The sequence below is a fragment of the Notamacropus eugenii genome, chromosome 2 (assembly GCF_028372415.1).
Source record: "Notamacropus eugenii isolate mMacEug1 chromosome 2, mMacEug1.pri_v2, whole genome shotgun sequence".
NCBI lineage: Eukaryota > Metazoa > Chordata > Mammalia > Diprotodontia > Macropodidae > Notamacropus > Notamacropus eugenii.
This window is the reverse complement of record NC_092873.1, coordinates 493590125-493611969: the sequence shown is the minus strand read 5'-3', so window position 1 is coordinate 493611969 and position 21845 is coordinate 493590125. Positions and strand designations below refer to the sequence as shown.

At 39.0% G+C, this 21845-nt stretch overlaps 1 protein-coding gene across 1 annotated transcript in view; it reads left to right on the top strand.

Moving 5' to 3' along the window:
• The window catches only part of LOC140529886 (vitellogenin-2-like), a 63001-nt gene that overhangs the window by 23649 nt on the left and 17507 nt on the right, over nt 1-21845 (top strand). Inside the window, 5 exon segments of the mRNA XM_072648880.1 lie at nt 11503-11604; nt 14871-14994; nt 17696-17797; nt 20962-21080; nt 21206-21393. Coding sequence (XP_072504981.1) covers nt 11503-11604; nt 14871-14994; nt 17696-17797; nt 20962-21080; nt 21206-21393 — 635 coding nt within the window.

Sequence of the window (21845 nt, the reverse complement as noted above, 5' to 3'; positions counted from 1 at the left end):
GAGTTTTCAGTCTCAGTTCTAGTTCCTTCCCTCCTTTTAAAATGCCAACATTCTCCCTTCTCCAGTTTCGTGGCATCTCTCCCATTCTTCATTACTTTTCAAAGGTTATTCATAGTGATTCACATATGCTACTTTATTTAGTACCTTGGGTAAATGATTTTACTTAGGAGAATTAAAGTAGTACAATAGGCAGAGCAATGGCTCCAGAGTCAAAGGACTTGGGTTCAAGTCCTGTCTTTGATACTTACTACCTGGGTAACCTTGGGCAGATCACTTGACCTCCTTTGCTCTCAGTTTTCTCATCTGAAAAGTGAGGACGTTGCACCATATGGCTCTTCAGGCTCCTTCCAACTATAGATATATGATCTTAGGAGCTTAATTCCTCTGATGTACCCATATAATAACACTGTGTTCTGTTCTTGTTAAAGATAATATACATGTTTCTTTAGGGTCACTGCTTCCTTTTCTAGATTTTCACTAGTTATCCCTTTACTAATAAAATAACTTTGCCAAAAATCAAACTCCACCTTACTGGCCTAGAGTTTTCAATCTCCACTCATTTTCTTTTCTTTTTTTCTCCCAAAAATGGAGACATTTGTCTTTCTCTCATTGTTCCGTATCTTTCATCTTTGTAATCTTTAAAAATTTTTTGCTTTAAAATTATTTTATTTTTACATTCATCCATAAACATCTTTCTCACTAGTCCCATTGAACAACAAAAATAAGCTAAAAATAAAAATAAGATTCTTGTCATAAAAATATATAGTCCAACAAAACAAATTTCCACATTATCTATATGTAGAAATGTTTCTCCCTGAATCTGAAGTTCATTACCTCTCTGGCACAAGGGGAGTATAATGTTGTGGTTTTCAGTCTTATAAAGTTGTGGTTTATCGTTGAATTAACAGAGTTCTCAGGTCCTTCAAAGATGCCTTTCTTTATAATATTGTCGTAATCATATAAATTATTCTAGTTCTGTCTACTTCACTCTGCATGAGTTCAAAGATGTTATCCCACTCCATTTTTTCTTATGCACAACAATTATATTCCATTACATTCATATATCACAGTTTCTGCATCCATTTGGCAATGGGAGGTTACCTCCTTAAGTCTCCAGTTTTTGTTTACCACAAAAAGAGTTGCTTAAACATTTTTGCAACATGGATCTTTTCCTTCTTTTTCTGTTCTTTTTGAAATAGAATCCTAGCCATGGTATAGCAGGTTAAAAGGGTATGCACAATTTAGTAATTTTTTTAGTTCCAAATTGCCCTCTAGAATATCTGAACATATCTATAGCTCCACCAGAAGTGGCTAGTGTGCCTGCTTTCTGCAGCTCCTCCAGCATTTGTCAGTTTTGCCAGTCTGATGTGTGGAGTAGAGCTTCAAAATTGCTTTAATTTCTATTTCTTCAATTATTTGTGATTTAGAACATTTTCTCATATGGAAATTGATAACTTGGATTATTTCCTTTGAAAACTGTATCTTTATATCTTTCACATGTATCTATTGTGAAGTGGTATTTAGTCTAATAAATTTGAATCAATTTTATATATGTCTTGGATATGATACCTTTGTCAGAGAAAATTCCTGCAGATTTTCTCCCCTCCTAACTGATCAATTTCCCTTCTAATTTGAGTTACATTTGATTGGTTTGGACAAAAACTTCTTAACTTTATATAATCAAAATTATGTATTTTTATCTTATATGATCTTCATTATTACTTATTCAGTCATGAATTCTTTTGAAATATAAGTTCTTCTTTGTTCCTCTAATTTGTTTAAGATGTGACTTTATATCTAGGCCATCTTTCCATTTGGAGGTTATATTGATTGTTTTAGTGATAGATGTTAGTCTAAACTTCTCTATAGTTTAACCAGTATCACATTAAAAAAAAGTTTAATGCGCTGAAATAAATTTTGAAATCTGGTTCTATAAATACTCCACCATTACCATTTCCCATTTTGTTTTTACTATATAACCTCTGAGATTCTTGACCTTTGGTTCCTCCATATGAATTTCATTATTATTTTTTCTAATTTTATGAAATATTCCTTTGATAGTTTGATTAATATAATGATAAAGTAAATTAATTTAGATAGTGTTACTATTTTTGTTATACTGACCTATCTATGAGTAAGTAGTATTTTTCCCATTATTAGGTTTGTTTTTATTTCTATAAAGAGTATTTTACACTTCAGTTCATAAGTTCCTGGTACGTCTTGGTAGGATGACTTCTATAGTTATTTTAAATTGAATTTTACTTTCTATCTCCTTCCGTTGTGTATCATTGATAACATTCAGGAATGCTGTGATTTGGATTTATTCTATATTCTACAACTTTGCCAAATTTATTGTTTCAGTTAATTTATCTATTAATATTCCTTCTATTTCTCTCATTGTTGAAGTGATTATTTCTAGCATCATACTAAATAGTAGTTGTGATAATGGAAATCCTTGCTTTACCCTTGATTTTATTGGAAAGGCCTCTAATTCTCTATCTTATAATGTTTTCTCAGAGATTTAGATAAATTATATTTACTATATTAAGGAAAAGTCCATATGTGTGCTTTCTAAATACTTTTATTTTTTTTTGGTTTTTTTTTTCTTTTTTTTTTTTTTAACTTTTAACATTTATTTTCACAACATTTTGGGTTACAAATTTTCTCCCCTTTTATCCCCTCCCCCCCCCAAACCCAAGCATTCTAATTGCCCCTGTGACCAATCTGCTCTCTCTTCTATCCTCCCTCTCTGCCCTTGTCTCCATCTTCTCTTTTGTCCTGTAGGGCCAGATAGCTTTCTTGACCCCTTAACCTGTATTTCTTATTTCCCAGTGGTAAGAACATTACATTTGATCCTAACACTTTGAGTTCCAACTTCTTTAGCTCCCTCCCTCCCCACCCCTTCCCTTTGGAAGGCAAGCAATTCAATATAGGCCAAATCTGTGTAGTTTTCCAAAAGATGTCCATACTAGTTGTGTTGTATAGGACTAATTATATTTCCCTCCATCCTATCCTGACCCCCATTACTTCTATTCTCTTATGATCCTTTCCCTCCCCATGAGTGTCGACCTCAGATTGCATTCTCCTCCCCATGCCCTCCCCTCCATCCTCCCCCCCACACTGCTTGTGCCCCTGTCCCCCACTCTCCTGTATTATGAGATAGGTTTTCCTATCAAAATGAGTGTGCATTGTGTTTTTCTCTTGCCTCCCCTCTTTATCCCTCCACTAATAAGTCTTTTGCTTGCCTCTTTTATGAGAGATAATTTGCCCCATTCAACTTCTCCCTTTCTCCTCCCAATATTTCTCTCTCACTACTTGATTTCATTTTTTTTTTAAGATATGATCCCATCCTCTTCAATTCACTCTGTGCACTCTGTCTCTATGTATGTGTGTGTGTGTGCATGTGTGTGTGTGTGTACTCCCACCCAGTACCCAGATACTGAAATGTTTCAAGAGTTACAAATATTGTCTTTCCATGTAGGAATGTAAACAGTTCAACTTTAGTAAGTCCCTTACGACTTCTCTTTGCTGTTCACCTTTTCATGGTTCTCTTCATTCTTGTGTTAGAAAGTCAAATTTTCTTTCCAGCTCTGGTCTTTTCTTCAAGAAAATTTGAAAATCCTCTATTTCATTGAAAGACCATTTTTTCTCCTGAAGTATTATACTCAGTTTTGCTGGGTAGGTGATTCTTGGTTTTAGTTCTAGTTCCTTTGACTTCTGGAATATCCTATTCCATTCCCTTCGATCCCTTAATGTAGAGGGTGCTAGATCTTGTGTTATCCTGATTGTATTTCCACAATACTTGAATTGTTTCTTTCTAGCTGCTTGCAATATTTTCTCTTTCATCTGGGAGTTCTGGAATTTGGCCACAATGTTCCTAGGAGTTTCTCTTTTTGGATCTCTTTCATGCGGTGTTCTGCGGATTCCTTGAATATTTATTTTGCCCTCTGGTTCTAGAATCTCAGGGCAGTTTTCCTTGATAATTTCATGGAAGATGATGTCTAGGCTCTTCTCTTGATCATGGTTTTCAGGTAGTCCCAGAATTTTTACATTGTCTGTCCTGATTCTATTTTCCAGGTCAGTTGCTTTTCCAATAAGATATTTCACATTAGCTTCCATTTTTCGAATCTTCTCGCTATGTTCTGTGATATCTGTCTTTCTCATAAAGTCCTTAGCGTCCATCTGTACCATTCCAGTTTTGAAAGATCTATTTTCTTCAGTGAGCTTTTGAATCTCCTTTTCCATTTGGCTAATTCTGCTTTTGAAAGCATTCTTCTCCTCATTGGCCTTTTGAACCTCTTTTGCCAATTGAGTTAGGCTAGTTTTCAAGGTGTTAATTTCTTCAACATTTTTTTGGTTCTCCTTTAGCAGGGAGCTGATCTGCCTTTCATGCTTCTCTTTCATTCCTCTCATTTCTCTTCCCAGTTTTTCCTCCACCTCTACAACTTGACTTTCAAAATTCTTTTTGAGTTCTTCCATGGCCTGAGCCCATTGGGTGGGCTGGGACACAGAAGCCTTGATTTCTGCGTCTTTGCCTGATGGTAAGCATTGTTCTTCCTCATCAGAAAGGAAGGGAGGAGGTGTCTTTTCTCCGAGAAAGTACCCTTCAATAGTTTTATTTCTTTTCCCTTTTCTAGGCATTCTCCCCAGCCAGTGGCTTGACCTCTGAATATTCTCCTCACACCCACCTCACCTCCTGATCCTCCCAGCCAGCGTTTGGGGACTGAGATTCAAATGCTGCTTCCCGCCTCAGGGCTTTTGGCGGGGGCAGGGTTGCTATTCAGTGTGAGAATTAAGTTCAGATGGTCAGGTTGGGGCAGGGCCGCCTCTCAGGCCCAGTTCCCTCAGGGGGTTTATGCACAGACCTTCCACAATGGATCCAGGCTCCTGCCCGCTTGGGGAGCCCCTGTCTGCAGCCGCCTCTCAGCTTCTATCTCCCGGGGGGGCCCGAGCCATAGGGGCACCCCACTCCCCTCTCGACCCGCCAAAGAGACTCTCTCACCGACCCTCATCACCTGTTGGTGGGGGGGCTTGTGCCGCCGCTGGAGATCCCGTCCCTAAAGCCTGCTCGGATCTGTACCTCTCGGAGCCGCGGCCGCCACAGGTCTGGGCTGTTCTCCGCGTCTGCAGCGCGACGGACCTTTTGCGAGAGGTTTGCAGGTCCCTCTGTGGGTGGAGGGACCCGCGTGGCCACTGGAGATCCCGTCTCCGTAGCCCGTTCGGATCTTTTCCTCATGGTGTCACTGCCGCTGCAGGGCTGCACTCAGCTCCCAGTCCCAGTGCCCAGTCCGCAGCGCGAAGGACCCCCCGCGAGAGGTTTGCAGGTCTCTCCGGAACAGAAATCTCCCTCGCTCCAATATTCCGTGGCCTCTGGGTGCAGAATTCACCGTGGATTGGTCCCCTCTAGCCGCTCTGAGGTTTGTGTGTTCGGAGCTATGTGTATGTACGTCTTTCTACTCCGCCATCTTGGCTCCGCCCCCCTCTAAATACTTTTAAAAATAATGAATGATGCTAAATTTTGTCAAAAGCCTTTTCAACATCAATTTATATAATCATATGGTTCCTATTATTTATGTTGTTAATAAGATTTATTATATTTATAGTTTCCTTTATGTTGAACCAACTATTTCTGGCATAAATCCAACCTGGTCATAGCATTTAACCTTTCTAATATGTTGTTAGAGCCTATCTGGTAATATTTTATTTTAAAATTTTTCCTCACTGTTCATTAGGGATATTAGTCTGTAGTTTTCTATCTCCTTTGTCTCTTCATGGTAATCAAGGCCAACTTTGTATCACAAAAAAAGACTATAAAAGTGCTTTCTCTTCATATTATTGCAAACAATTTATGTGATATTGGAATAAATTATTCTTTGAATGTTTGATAGAGTTCCTTGATATAGTCATCTCCTCCTAGAGATTTTTTCTTTGAGGTTTAATTCATGGATTGTTTAATTTTTGAAAAGTTTTTGTTTTATTTAAATTGTCTTTTTCTTCTTTGTTTAATCTATACATTTTATACTTTTGAAAGTATTTGTCCATTTTCTCTAAGTTTTCAGTTTTATAAGCGTATAATTGAACAAAACAATTTTTTTTACAATTTCCTTTATTTCCCCTTCAATTGCTGTGAGTTATCATTTATCATTTTCAATGTGAACAATTTGAATTTCTCTTTTTGAAAAAAAAGTCATGTTAGCTATTTATTTTATTAGTTCTTTTAAGAGCTCCTAATTGTATTTATCAATTTAATAATATTGTTTGCTTTCAATTTTTATTAATTACCACTTTATTTAGTTTGAGATTTTTGCTTTGTTGTTTTCAAGTTTGGGTTTTTTTTAGTTGCTTGCCCAATTCATTGTTTTCTTTTTCTTTCTCTTGTTAATGAAAGAGTTTAGGGACCTAAATTTCCCAAACACTTTGCTTTAGTTGCATCCCAGGAGTTTGAGTATATTGTCTCATTATTATAATTTTCCCTGATTAAATTTCCTATTTTTTCTATAATATATTTTGACTCACCAGTTCTTTAAAATTATGTTATTTAGTCTCCATTTACCTTTCAATTCCTTCTTTAAGAGCTCTTTATTGAACATAGCTTTATTACATTGTGATCAATGATGAAGTTTCTTTTTTCCAGTATTTCTGCTCATTTGAAGTTTGGTGAGATCTTTATGCCAGAATACTTGATTTGTCTTTTTAAAGGTGCCCTATATAGCTTGGAATTATGCGAATTCCTTCCTATTCCCTTTCAGCAATCAAAGGAGAGTTAGCACATCTAATTTTTCTAAAGTTCTATTCAAGTCCTTGTTTATCTTTTGGTTTGATTTGCCTAGATGTAAAAGAGGTACCTTAAAGATCCCTTTCAAAGCTCATGGAGAGATTCAACAACCACATCTGCCAGTGTATTGAGCACTCCAGATTATTGTTCACCTAGGTCTGTGATTAAAGCTCATCAAAGGCAGGTAGGTTTTTTTCTTAGTAACTCCCTATTTATCTCCAGTAAAAACTCCCTATTGTCTACTTTTACGTAGCACTTGGGAATGCTCCCCCATTTGTATTTAGGTCCCCTCAGACAAATAGCCACCAAGTATTCTGTGGATCTGAATACACTCAAAAATTGCAGCTCACAAACTCCTCCCCACAATGTGATTACTATGTCTAGTTAGCCAGAGTTTAGTCATTTGGTTAAGAATGGACATATGTAATGAAATAGCATGGTAAGACATTGCAACATAACATATCTCATACTCTCACATTGTACATGTCATAGGTGGGAGGATTGGACAACCTAGGGAAAACAAGAGAAAGAAAAAAAGGGCATATGTTTACCATGTATGGGCAGACTACACCTATGGAAAGGTGTATTCATGCCTGAAGATGTCAGTGTCCTCTGGGGATGCCACTTTTCTGCTTTCCCTAGACCTGCTCCCTGATCATCCCAGTGACTGGCAAGCAGACTCTTCTGGGCATGAAAGAATGGTCTGTAATCTTTCTTTATGCTCTCTGCCCAGCTTTGCTGCATTGCTCAACTGTGTAAGTATTTATGGAGCTTTTATTGTGCTTGCAGCTTCTGGGTTCAGCTGGAATGTTCAACTGAGAAATTTTCTCTTCGTAAGACTGGGTACTTCCCAGCTCTCTTCTAGCTGGTAGCACAGAGGTTTAAGCTTCACCTCTTTTAAAGAAGCAGGCCAAAAATATTCACATCCACATTATCAATCTCTCAGCATCTCTTTAATCTCTGTAATGAGTCTCTCAGTTACCAGAACCTTGGCCACAAATAGCCTTTTTTCTCCAGAACGTGGGTCTTCATCTCTAAGAACCAAACTCTTTGGAAACAAAATATCAAACTCTCATTGGTATTTAATCTGTCTCTGAATCTTCTCCTCTGGATCACTACAGACCAGATCTCTGCCCCCAAGAAATACAGAGACCTCATGGTAAAGTAGAAAATAGTACTGGGTTTAGTGACAGAAAACTTCAGTCTGTGTCTTATTTCTGTCACCTTAGACACCTTTCATCTCTATGACTCTAGTTTCTTCACCTATAAAATGAGGGAGTTGGACTAATTGACCTCTGAGGTCACCTCCAGCTCTATTGAATCATAACACTATCTGATGGTGAGGACAGATCATGTAGGTACTAAATAATTTCCTTACGGGCACTCTGTATCCCAAACTCATTTTTGCAGGGGGAGCTCTGCAAAAGAAACCTTATAAGACTCACATGGAACTTAGATAATTTGGTTTTCCCTTTGTCTGAAACCATTGATGTCCTAGGCATCTAGACAACACTATGGAAAAATTCTGGACCTGGAGTGGGAAAGACTTGAGCTCAAATCCAGAAATTAACTAGCTGTGGGACCCTGGGCAAATCATTTAACTTTTGTTTGCCTCATTTTCCTCAACTATAAAATGGGGGTATTAGTGGTATCTACCTTGTAGGGTTGCTGCACGAATCAAATGAGTTATTTTTTTGGAAAGCACTTAGCACAATGTCTGACACATAGTAGGTGCTTAATAAATACTTGTTTCCTTCCTTCCCTCCTCCTTTATCCCTCCCTCCTTCTTTCCTTGGAAACAAAATGGGAGATACAAAATCAACTAGATGATCATGTCAAACCACTGACCCCCATTCCTTGCCTCCATCCTTTGTTCGAAGTCTCTGCTCTTGCCATGGTCAACAATCAGGCTTTAGACTTGTTCTCTCTTTTCTAATCCAAAGATCTTTCTCTTTGGCAGAGAAAATAATCATGATAAGAGTTGAGTAGCTTTTTCTTCCCTCCTGTATTCGTTGCTATCATTCCTCATTCTTTCTGCTCAGAAGTCTTCTTCCTTCTTTAATCCTTTTTTCCTAATGTAGTTAGTTTTTTTAAGTCAGATCTTCCATTTTGTTTTTTCTTGGCTTTCCCTTCCTGAACCTCAGTCATTCCGAGCTTTAGCTCTCCAGATGTAATTCTTACAGGATAGCACCATTTTTTGGGACATTATCTGTCCTTGCTTCCAATTTTTGTATGTCTTCTTTATTTTTTTAATTTCATTGACGCTTTTTCTCTTTCTATCACAATAATTTCCAAACATACCTCTTCCCTGCCTTCCCTGCCCAGTGAGCTTTCCTTGTAACCAAAAATGCAGAAAACAATGAAGCAAAACGAACTAATATATGAATGACTTACACAACATTCCACACCTGTAATCTCCCACCTTTCCAATGGAAGGTGGAAGCACATTTCCCCATCTCTTTCTCCAGGACCAAACTTGCTCATAGTTTCATTTGATTATTTTGTACATTCGCAATATTAATGTCTTTACATTTTTTTCAATGAATAAACAATTCTTTCTAGAATTTTTAGAATTTAGATGTCTTTTTAGATAACCTCTTTTTGTTTAGTATAATTTTCCTCTTTGTATCTTTATAACTTAATTTTCTCCCCAAAGGTAAGCCACGTGATTGTAATTGATACATGAGACTACATCAAGTTTAATTATTATATTATATTAAATAAAAATATATTAAATGATTATGTATATTAAAAGATTTGGTCTTTTAGCGATAGCTCAGTACCACATGGGATTTTTTTCATAGTCCAAAACCCAATTTTAAGAATTTAATGCTTTAGAGCAGGTATTCTTGACCTTTTTAATGTTGCAGACCTCTTTGGCAGTCTGTGAAGTGTATGGATTTTTTCTCAGGATAATATTTTTACATAATTAAAAGAAGTGCTCTATTTTGGCTAATAATTAGCAAAAATATAGATATCATTTTTCCCTTCTAAGGGAAATATATCCATGAATCTCCCTCAGAAGGCAGGATACCCCAGGATAAAGACCTCTGCATTAAAGATTCCCAAGTTTCTTGGTCTGGCATCCACTGTAGAAATTTAGCTAAGAGATTATCCCTAAACCTTCCTCTAAAGCTTTTGAAATCTTTACTCTTAAAACTTAGGCTGTCCTTCAGACTGCTCAGTTTTCCTCTCCACTGTCACAAATTTTAAGTTGCTCTCCCATGGGCCCCATCATTTCTACCCCAGCAACCAGCTTCTCCTTATTGGCAAAAATCAAACCTGTATTAGAAGTGCCTTTGTTGGTTCCTCAACCTTTTGAAGGAGAAAATGATCATTAAAGCTGGTGAAGAAATTATTACCTGCTCTGGTTTTGGCAGAGGGAGAGGGAGAGAGAGAGCACCAGCAGATGTCCAAACAATTGAAATCCCCTATTACTACTCTCTTATGACTTCACATTTATAATCTGGTTATACACCTTATATTTTGTTCTCTTTCTGTCCAGATCATCTATGGTGCGTACAGACGACAATATTCTTTCTTTCTTTGCCTTTGCCACTATTCACCCCCAAAGCTTTGTGCCACCTTTCCTCCTATGAATATATTTTCTTAATAAACAACACAACTGTTCCCCTTCCCCCACCTTTTTATGTCTCCTGTTTCTTTTGAATAAATTGTACCTTTCCAAGCTATAATCTAATCCTAGGTCCTCACCCACTAATTCTCAGTAGTACTTAGGGGATCAAATCCATCTTTTTTTTGCATTAAAAGCTCTGCTACATCTTTCTCGTTACCTCATCTTGCCTTTGTGGAAAGATATCTGAGGCCACGGGTTTTCTTGGCTGGCTCACTTCATGGATATTTTTCTCCTGAGAATTTCTGGGCATCTTTGCTGCTATTTATCCTGCCTTCTTTAGCTATCTCTTATGTTCATTTATCATTGAACATGTTTACGAGGCTTTAGAACTAATTGTCCTTAAAGAACCACTTTCTAAGCAAAAGCCTTATGGGAAATAAAATTTCCAATGCATCTCATTTGGTATAAAAAGTCCAACTAACTGTTTTCCAGGTTGGTACCTATATTTTTTTAATCTGAGTCAGGACAAGGATGTAGATGGTGACAATCCTGAATGCTCCTGATCAATTAGAACTTGTCCAAGACATGCTACCTTGATCTCATCATGATAAAAGGACTGACTCTGGGATATTCTTGCTTCCTGTTGTTGGAGTTCAACTTTATAAAACTAAAGACAACTTTGTTATGACTATAGACTGGAAAATTCAGTTTTAGCTGTCAACATTATCTCCCTCCCCCATCCCCACACACCCAACCCTACCTTATCTCTCCATTGATGTGTCTCATTAAGTACTGGATGTCAAATTTTTTTGTGTCTCAAAGCTAAGAAGAAAAGCAAGGAGATATAGCTCCCTTCAATGTAAGTCCCAGGCTATGTTCTATGTACCTCCCATAGCAATCAAAACAACAATAGCTAATATTAATATCTCAATTGGATCAGATCAAGAATTTATGCCAATTGGTAGTAGGATTGGCCCCTGATTGACCAATGGACAAGATAGGGAGACAGCCCCCCAAATCAACAAAAATGATGTTTTAATGCATAAAATAAAATAAGCAGGATTACAAAAGATTGTTCATCTCTGTGGAGGTCTGTGTACTTGGGAAAGGGCTTAAACTGGATTTGTGTGCTGGTGCTGATTTTATCTAGGTCTGCAGCAAGCAACATTGCCATCAAACTCCTCAGTCCCAAACTGGACCACCCGACTTACCGCTACAGTAAAGCTATTCATGTCTCCCGTTTCTTCAGTAAGTAAAAGGAATAATGTGGGGTTGTTTCCATAAGGACTATACTGCAGGACATTTTTTCTTTTTCAGTTTTTTAAGGGTCAAGTCAATAAGTCAACAAGTATTTATGAAATGCCTACTGTATGCCAAGCACTGCAATAAATACTAGGATAACAAAGAAAGGCCAAAACATAGTTCCTGCCCTGCAGATACCCATAGTCTAGTGGATTACTAGCATTCATAGTAAATTTTTGTTGGTTGAGAGCTTTTCCCCCTGAAGCATTGTTACCTTCCTCTACTCCATTTTAATTTGGTGTAATAACATTTTACATGGAAAGGACCCCCGATGTCATCTATTCTAGCCCCTTATTTTACAGACAAGAAAATGGATTTAAGAGACAGTGATTTGCAAAGGTCACCCAAGTGGTAGGTGGTTGAGTCAGGATTCATTTGCTTTCTGAGCTATTAAACAACTCTATTGAACATAGTTTCTATTTCCATATGAGAGAGTTGGATATACTCATCGAAAGTAGATCAGAAAGACACCTTAGAACTTATCTAGTTTGACATGTTTATTTAATAGATGAGTAAACTGAGGCTCACAAAGGGAAGTGACATACCCAGAATCACAAAGATTAAAAAGTGTAGCTAGGATTCACATTTACTTCTCTTTCCACTCTGGTATACAACTTTTCCTGCTGTGATATGTCTTATGGTCTCTAAGGTCACTTCAGCCTCTGAGTTCTGTGATTCCATGGTGGTGATTGCTCTTCATCCTGAAGAGGACCAATGCTTGACTTGCATGTGAATCAGATTTAAGTGAGGCATTTCACAAAGTCATCAGCCTCACTTTCTCCTGCAGAGTCAACAGAGTCCAGTGACAAGTCAAAAGTCACAGCAACTAGCTATGGCTTGGGATGCAGTATATGACCTTGACTTTTCTAAACAGCAGTGGGGAAGGTCACTTAGTAGAATCATGATCAGCCAGGTTATATTCCTCTGAAGCAAAGTGAAGAGGTGATGTAAAATTAAGAAAACCTCACTAGGCAACATCATAGAATTGATTTTAATCGCATATACTTAAACCTATTCTAAGATTGAAAAATTAAGATTACCCATAGACAAAGAGGAGTATCAAAATTTCTCTAGGTACCACAATACTTACATTTCATTCTCATTCATTCCTTTGTTCATTCCATTCTTGGAATCTTAGAGCTTAGATGGATCTTAAAAGTCATCTATAAAATCAGAGTTTTGGACCAGATGCTGTCTAAGCTCAAAGATCTAGTCTAGCTGCAACTCAAAGTATGTGTGTACACAGTACAATGTGCCTATCAAGTGGTTGTCCAGTCTCCGCATGAAGACCTATGGTGATAAAGAACTCAATATCCTCTACAGTTAATTCATTTCACTAACTATTGAGTTGTTTGTCATCGTTGTTGCTTCCCGTACATTGAGCCAAAACCTGCCTCTTTATGAGTCCAAGCGAAACAAGTTGACTTCCTCTTCTGCATGACAGCCCTTCCAAAGTGAGGAGACAGATCTGTTGTGTTTGGTCCCGGAAGGCAAAACCAGAAGTTGGAAGTAGCAAAGAGATCATTTTAGGGCTAGCATCAGTCCAAAGCCTCTAAGAAATAGAGCTGCTCCAAAGTGGAGTGGGCTGCCTAGAGAGGAACTGGCTTCTTTTTCCTAGAAGGTCTTCAAGCTGAGATCAGACAACCACTTTTCTGGTATTTTATAGTGGAGATTCCTTTTGTGTATGGGTTGGACTAAATAGATAGTCTGCTTTCAGCTCTCCAATTCTGAAATTCCATTCCATCTCTTTTCCTCACCCCCTCATAGTTGTTTGTGTCTCCAAGTTCTTTTTTTCAGCTGCATGGTTTGGTCCCTTTGTCATCCTGACTTCCTTTCTGATCTGTAGCAGCTAATAACCATCTTGTTCTTAAAGTGTGAGACCCAGGACTAAACACAGTATTCTGAACACCTACAATTGAATTTATTTAGCCGAACTGGAGAGTCCATCCTTTGACCCTAGTATTACAGAGTCTCTGTAGCAGAGTTGAACCAGCAACCAGAGTTGAAATTCAATCTCAGACACTTACTAGGTGTGTGACCTTGGGCATGTTACTTAACCATTCTCAGCCTCATTTTCCCCTTCTGTAAAATAAGGGATAAAATAACACTCATCACAGAGTTACTATGAGTATCAAATGATAAACCATCTATAAAATCCTATAAAAATACTATCATTATTATTAGAAATTAATTTTTTTCAACTTTAAAATTTTTCAGTTAATGAATATTTATTTTCTCTCCCTCTCATTCTCCCTCTTTCCCCATTGGGAAAAAGAAAGAAAAAAATCCTATACTTTTAAAATATTCAAATGATTTTAATGGGATAGCTCTTTAAGTCAGCAACATCTTAGCATGAATGAATTTTGCTGAGTCCAATAGTAGGACCCAAGGCATCATGAGCATGGAGCACGGACCTGGCTGAATGAAAATGGTGCAGATAGGAGGGAGGTGTAAAGCACTAAAAGGAAGTCACCAACATCATAGTCTGGGGCAGGGAATTGCTTTGATTAAGGATTAATAATAATGCTATGCACAGAGTCATCTACATAACTCACATGAAATGACTGAGCCCTCTGGCACCTGGAGAGGGCATGGACTCTTCATTGAATGTCTTCAAGTGGAAGATCTGGGACTACTAGTCAGGAATGTTCTGGGGGGATCTTTGCTCAGGTACCAGTTGAACTGAAGGAATTTGGGGATGCTGAACCTGCCAAAGACTGGGGAAATGATGTTGTCATGAACTATTTCTCAAGAAGAAAATGGATTAGAATTGATTGATTAGCCTTGAGGGCAGAAAAGAAAACAAAGGGTGGCCATCACAAAGAGAAAAATTGAAGCTTAAAGTCAGGAGAGTCTCCCTCATGGTTGGCGTTTTCCCCAGAGAATGGGCTTCCTTCCCAGGCTGTGGGTTTATCCTTTCTCGTTGGAAGTCTCTATTCAGAAGCCAGGTGGTCTCTTGCAGGCTACATCGTTGAGGGAATTCTTGGTCAGGTTCAGTGGTACCAGACAGGCACTGAGGTCTCTTCCACTGCTGAGAAGAGGTGATTCTGAGGAGACTTTACCCTGCTCTGTCTGGCTCTGCCCCAGGCTTCCAATCACAGGAAGTGCAACCACATACCATAATCTTATATCAAAAGGGCACACACGTTTTCTGGCAGAACACAAAGCAACAAGAGACAGAATAAATAGCCACAGTCTTCTTTATTGTACTCCAAGAGAGTATGATGCTGGTGCTTTCGTGAGATTCTTCATCTTAAACAGCCCTGAGACTTTGTTCCCAACATCCATCATCTCCAGTCTGGGGGCACACTTTGCTGGGGGAGCCATCAGTCTTATAGAGGTAATTATTGCTCTGAACTTAATATACTGCCTTCAAATAAATCCTCCTATCCTCTGGAGTGTACTCTACTTCCTCTCATTTCCCTTGTAGTAACACATATGCTCCTTGAGAGCAGGGACTGTCTGGCTTTTCTTTTCTTTTCTTTTCTTTTCTTTCCTTTCCTTTTCTTTTCTTTTCTTTTCCTTTCTTTTCTTTTGAAAGCAATCAAGGTTAAGTGACTTGCCCAGGGTCACACGGCAGATAAGTATCTGAGGCTGGATTTGAGCTCAGATTCTCCCAGCTTTAGGGCTAGTTGCTCTATCCACTGCACCACCTAGCTGCCCCATCGTTTTAACATCCTGTAGAGTCCAGCAGAGCTCCAGGCAGATGATGTGTGTAATAAATGTTTGTTCATTTAATGTCTGATTAATGATTTATGTTTAGAATTTAAACTCTTAAGGGCAGAGATTGCTCCAGACTTTGCATTCTCAGTGCCTAGCACAGTGTTTGGCACATAGTAGGTACTTAGTAAATGCTTGGTAACTGATTGATAGTTTATGTTACAGACCCTCGACTGGGTTCTACCTGCTAGGCAATGCTTCTGTGCTTTGCTTATCAACTCACCATCCTACTCTTCAGTGTTTCTTTTGAATCTTTGAATCTTTTCATCCCTCTCCTATCTCATCCCCCAGTTAGCTGAGATCCTTACCTGATATTTGATTAAAAAATATTGTGTCCATTCACCCTGCACTCCCCCTTTTCCTCTCCATCCGCTTCTCATATTACTCAAATGTTTTCTGCCCCATGTCCTCCATCTCTGTCTCACATGAGTAAGTAGCCTTGCTTCTCACCAAGGCTCACCCTTCCACCTGCACAAGCAATCCCATGTCATCCTGTCTCCTCCAATAGACTGCCCCTTCCATCATCCCCCTCTCTGTCACTTCTCTCTAATCTCTTCTAGTCTACTGGCTTCTTCCCTACTCTCCACAATCATGTCCCCATCTCCCCATCCTCAAAAAAACTCTTCCATTCCCATTTACTATCATCTTAAACCTCCTGCCCTCTGTGGCTAAATTCCTTCCAAAGGTCATCTTTAGTGGGTGCCTCCACTTTTCCTCCTCTTACTCACTCATCCCTTAGGGATCTGTTTTGTCATCTCACCATTCCATCAAAACTTCTCTCTGTAGTTAACAACGATTTGTTACTTGTCAAATCCAGTGGTGTTTTCTTAGTCTTCATCCTAGCTGACCCCACTGAAGCATTTGACACTGTTGATCTCTCTAATCCTTGATACTCTCTGTTTTTCTAAGTTTTCAGAACATGATTCCTCCCTGGTTCTTCTCTTATCTATCCCACTATTTCTTCTCAGTCTCCTTTAACTGTAGATGTCCTGTAGTGTTCTGCCCTGGGCTGTCTCTTCATCTCCCTCTCTACTGAGTCATTTGGTCATCTTGTCAGTTCCCATAGAATTAATAACCATTTCCATGTTGACCATTCTCAAATCTCCCTGCCCTGCTCTGACCTCTCTGTTGATTCCCAATTTCATATCTCCAATTGCCTTTCATATATCTCAAACTGGATCTCTAGAAGACATTGTAAACTAAACATGCCTCAAATGGAATTCAACTTTCTCCCTAAACTGGGATGAGGAATCTGCAGCCTTGAGGGCTTTCTGGGCTTTCTAGGTCCTTGGGTGTAACTGAGTCCAAGATTTGCTGAATAAATCCTCTTATTAAAGGGATTTGTTCTGTGAAGTTTGGACTCAGTCAAAGAGTCACACTTGAGGACCTAGAGGGCCACATGTGGCCTCAAGGCCACAAGTTCCTTATCCCTGCAAACCTTCCCCATCTCATCTGAACTCCTCAGTTACTGTCAAGGGCACCACCAAACTTCTGATTCTTCAGGTTCAAAATCTGGGTATCATCCTTGACTCTTCACCCTCTCACAACCCCCAGATCCAATGGGTTTCTAAGACTTGGTGATTTTGCCTTTGTAACATCTTTCAAATATGCCCCCTTCTCGCCTCTGATACATCCTGAGTCAGACCCTCATTTACTCAAGCTTGGACTATTGCAGTAACCTGTTGTGAGACCATCTGCCTCACATTTCTCCTCCCTCCAATCCATCTTCCATGTAGCTGCCAAAGTGACTGTTACCCCTCCCATTCCCCCCATTCAATAAACTTCAATGACTCCTTATCACCTCTAGTATCAAATACAAAATCTTCTGTTTTGTGTCCAAAGCCCTTCTTACCCAGCCTTTTCTTTCCTCTACCTTTCCAGTCTTCCTACACCTTCCTCCCCAACCTCTTTTCTTCAGTAGCCTCCTGGCTGTTCCTCAAATAAGACATTCTATCTCTTTGCTTCAGGCATTTTCTCTGACTGTCCCCCCATGCCTGGAATGCTCTCTTACCTCATCTCTGCCTTCTGACTTGTTCAAGTTCCAAGTAAAATCTCATCCTCTATAGGAAGCCTTTCCCAATTCCTCTTAATCCTGGTGCCTTCCTTCTTTTAATTATTTCATATTTTGTGTTGTTCATAGCTTGTTTGCATATATTTTGTTTCCTTGTTGCCTCCCCCACTAGACTATGAACTTCTTCAGAGCAGGAACTGTCTTTTGCCTTTTTGTATCCCTGGCACTTAGCACAGTACCTAATACATGGTAAACAATTAATGTTTGTTGACTGACTGATGGCTGTTTTTTGTTCATTTTGTTTTACTAGGCTGGTATACAAGTTGAAGGCTTGACAGAGATTGTGAAGAAAACAAGTACATCATTTATGGAATATTCCACACACAGGAAGATAAAGGAAAATGTAAAGACAGTAGGTGTTATCCTTTATCTCCTATAATGTGAAATCGGAAGGTTGGATCTCTCTAATAATAAACTCTTACCCTCCTATAGATGTATAAAGCACATTATCCCACATCCCCATTAAGTGGGTGGTGCACATTTTCCCCTCCTGTAGAAGCAGAGGCTCAGATTAACTGATCTGCCCATGGTTATAAAACTAAATCAGGGGTTCTAAGCCTGGAAGCCATGAACTTGTTTTTTTTTTTCAGTTGATACCTATATTTCAGTATAATTGGTCTCCTTTGTAACACTTTGTATTTTATTTTAGAACTTTAAAAGCATTTTTCCAAGAAAAGGTCTAATGGCTTCTTCAGAAAGTTGCAAGACACAAAAAGAAGTTAAGAACCTGTGAACTAGAATGTGACAGAAACAGGATATGATCTCAGGTCTCCTTACTTGAAATTGCTGTACTTACTCACCATCGGCCAATCTCATGTATTACCATTGCTTTGGAGAGCCATATTTCCCTGTAGACTAGACAGACCCATGTAGAGAAAAGGGTGCTGTCATGGGTGCCAGGAAACTTGGGTTCCAAACCCAGACTCTTATTAGCTATGTAACCATGAATGGATCATGTAGCCACTCAGAGCCCCACATATTGTAAGGAAATCAGCCCATAAGCATAAAGCACTGTAGACATGTGAGCTATTATCTACCTCCCAGAATGGTTGCATGGGTAGAATAGGGGTAGTATGAAAAACAGAAGGGAAGAAATAGCATATCAAGATGAAAAAGCCATTAGGAAAAGGGAATTATGAAGACATCTAAGGACTGTAGATGCAGAACTGGACAGGACCTAATGGATCATTAAGTCCAATAATCTCCTTATTTTACAGATGAGGAAACCTGGGCTGAGTCTGATCCCTGTCACTCAGGCAGTGGGCATTAGAGGTAACAGATGAACTCAGGACCTTTGACTCTAGAATAAAGGTTCTTACACCCATCCCACATTTTCTTCTAATCAAAATAATTCAAAAGCTAAACAATATGAATACGGAATCACAGAAGGATTTTTAGGAATTATCTCCTCTAATTCCTGCCCAGAAGCAGGTTTATGTGTGTTTAGACAGAAGCTTGTATGCTTTTTTCAGCCTATCTGCAAGAATAAAAACTTTACAATCTCTCTTAATCATCAGCTCAGCTTAGCTGTCAAGAAATTCTTTCTTTGTCCAACTAGAACCTTTTCTGCTTTAATTAAAGCCCTCTCTTCTTGTTTGTTTTACTTATGTGAATGTGGAAAATAATTGCCAAGTGTCCACTTCAAAAAATCCTATACCTGAACATAATTATAAGACTCCCCTTTGACCTGCTCTTCTCTGCTCAATTTCTTTTCTTGAATTTTTCTTGAATGTCTTATGAGGTGATGTAGCATTGATGCAAAACAGAAAAAATGTGAATGAAAGGCCATGTATATATGATGGTGATTTTTGGCTCAGCCATTCATTCTGGGCTTTTACATTGGAGCAAGTTTGAGTAGCCGTGATTTTGACACATCCCTCAAAGTGCTTATCAAATTAGTATCCAAATTCCTACCAGCCTGGCTGCCTTTGGGAGCCTTCCTGCCTCCATTAGGTCTCTAAATATTTGCCCACACAAGCAACAACTTAGGAAATTCTAACTATGGTCTTAAAGGGAAATGTTCACATACGTAATTTAATTATTTTTTTTTCAATCTAAGCAGGATTGGAGGAATTTAATTCTGATGAAACAGACACATCTTGAGTTATCTTTAGTCCAGAGGAGGCAGAATTTGTTTTTTTTTCCTATATTGCTATTAAATTGTAAGCTCCTTGAGGGTAGGGAGAGTCTTTTGCCTTGGTTTGTATCCCCAGCACTTCATAGGTGCTTAATAAATGTTGATTGAATGAATTAAAAGTGATAGGTCTTCTTTAAGTTATGAAGTCTACTAGACTGCACTAGAATGTAGTAGCCATCCAAATGAAGCTGAAAATGAATCGCAAACGCTGTTGGCCTTTAAATCAGCCTGATCTCTAAGTTCCTTTAGAGGTGAGACAGTACATGAACTGCAGGGGTAAATCTTTGGAAACTCAAAAGGTTGCTCTTGGCTGTTAATCCATGGTAGCAGTATAACACAAAGCACTATTTTTTTCCCAAAGAAAGGCTGTTTCGTGGGTAGATGGAGTCAGAAATACCTGAGTTCAAATCTGACTCTGATCCTTGTTTGTTGTGTAACTTTAGGAAATTACCTAACATCTCTGAGCCTCAGTTTCTTAGGAACTATATAAATGACAGCTATTATTAGAGATCAGGAAAAAAATGAAGGCAGTTTTCCAAGCTGCCTAATGTCTAACCAGAGAGTTGTTATAATTTACCCAGGCATTCAGAGAACTACTTCAAGCATGCTACAAATGGACAGAATTTCCTTTATTTTAAAAAAAAAAATCAATTTTCTTTTTTTCCCCTCAATTAACAAGTATTTATTTTCTTTCCCTCTCATGGTATCACCCCCTGAGGGGGAAAACACAAAACCCTTGTAATAAACATGCGTAGTCAAGCAAGACAAATTTCCCCATGGGCTAGAAATGTTGTCTCATTCAGCACAGTGAGTCCCTTTCCTCTCAGTCAGGAGGTTAGGCAATATTCTTCAAAACTGGTCCTTGGGAATCGGTTGATTATTGTATCAATCAGCATTCTTAAATGGTTCTTAGTTATTACAGAGTCACATTGTAGAATAAATTGTGCTCCTCATTTTATTCACTTTACCCTTCACATCAGTTCATACGAGTTCTCCAAGTTTTCTCTGAAACTGTCCCCTTCCTTGGATGCACAATAGCATTCAGTGATGCGAAGCAAGCAAAAGAAAGAAGAAAAAACAAGTCAAGGAATGGAAATTTTGAAGCCAGGATGGAATTTTTGATTTAAAGCTGGAGGGAATGGTAGAGACCAACCAGATGGTCTTTTTTGCAGGTAAGGAAACTAAGGTCCTGAGAGGTTAAGTCACTCAGATAAAATATTAGGGCTGGGATTTGAACTAAGGTCCTTTGACCCCCAAACCAGAATCCTTTCCATTGCCCCATGCTACTTCAAGAGAATATTTCTGTCATTTGTAGCAATACTCTACTTGCTGAGTGCTCAGAAGGATATCTAAGCTGATTTTCCCCCATCCTTCTATAGCCATTGGGATGGAAGGAGCTACCAGCTGTCAAGCCACTGCTGTCTGCTGATCTAAAGTTGTTTGATCAAGAACTTGCTTTTTTTGATGTGGACAAGGACTTTGTGAAAGATATTCTGAAGGTACTGACTTCCCCCAAGCTTCAGGCTTGGTGGCTTCTTGTGGACTTGACCTTGTTCCTCTACTCCTTTCACCTCCCCAAACCTCACCTAGCCCTCCTGCTGACCCCACTTTTCTGTCCCTATGGGATCTGGTTCAGCCAACAGATGGATACAGCATGCTGGAGAACATCTCTCAGCTCCTCAGTGGTATCTCAGGCCACTGGACTCAGGCCTTGGGGTTGGCAGAACTTTGCTATACCATTCCTACTTCCATGGGGTTGCCCTTGGAATATAGTTTCTATGATACTGCTCTGGCACACCTTTCAGCTAATGGTGAGTTTGGCTAAGTCATTCCATCACCTCCAAGTGCTACATGATATAATAGATATCCTGCCCTCAAGGAGCTTACAGTCTTTTTAAAGAATCAAAGCTGGCACATAGGGACCATACATGGCTCTGACTCTAAGTGCAGTCTGACTCTAAGAGTTCAGACAAGGAGAGATGAGTGAGAGCTAGACTGACCATAGGAAGGCTTTCTAGAGGACAGACTTGAGCTAGGCTTGAAAAGAAGGTAGAAAAGCAGTAACCAAGGAATTAAGGAAAGGATGAACATGGGACCAGGAAGGAGACAGTGTGGTGTAATGGAAAGAGTCCTGGACTAAGGGAAGCAGGGTCCTGACTCTGATGCCTACTACATGTATGACCTTGGGTAAGTCAGTCTGTAAAATGAGGCAGTTGGACAGTGTGATGCAGTGGAAGGAATATTCGCTAAGTCCTACTTAGCC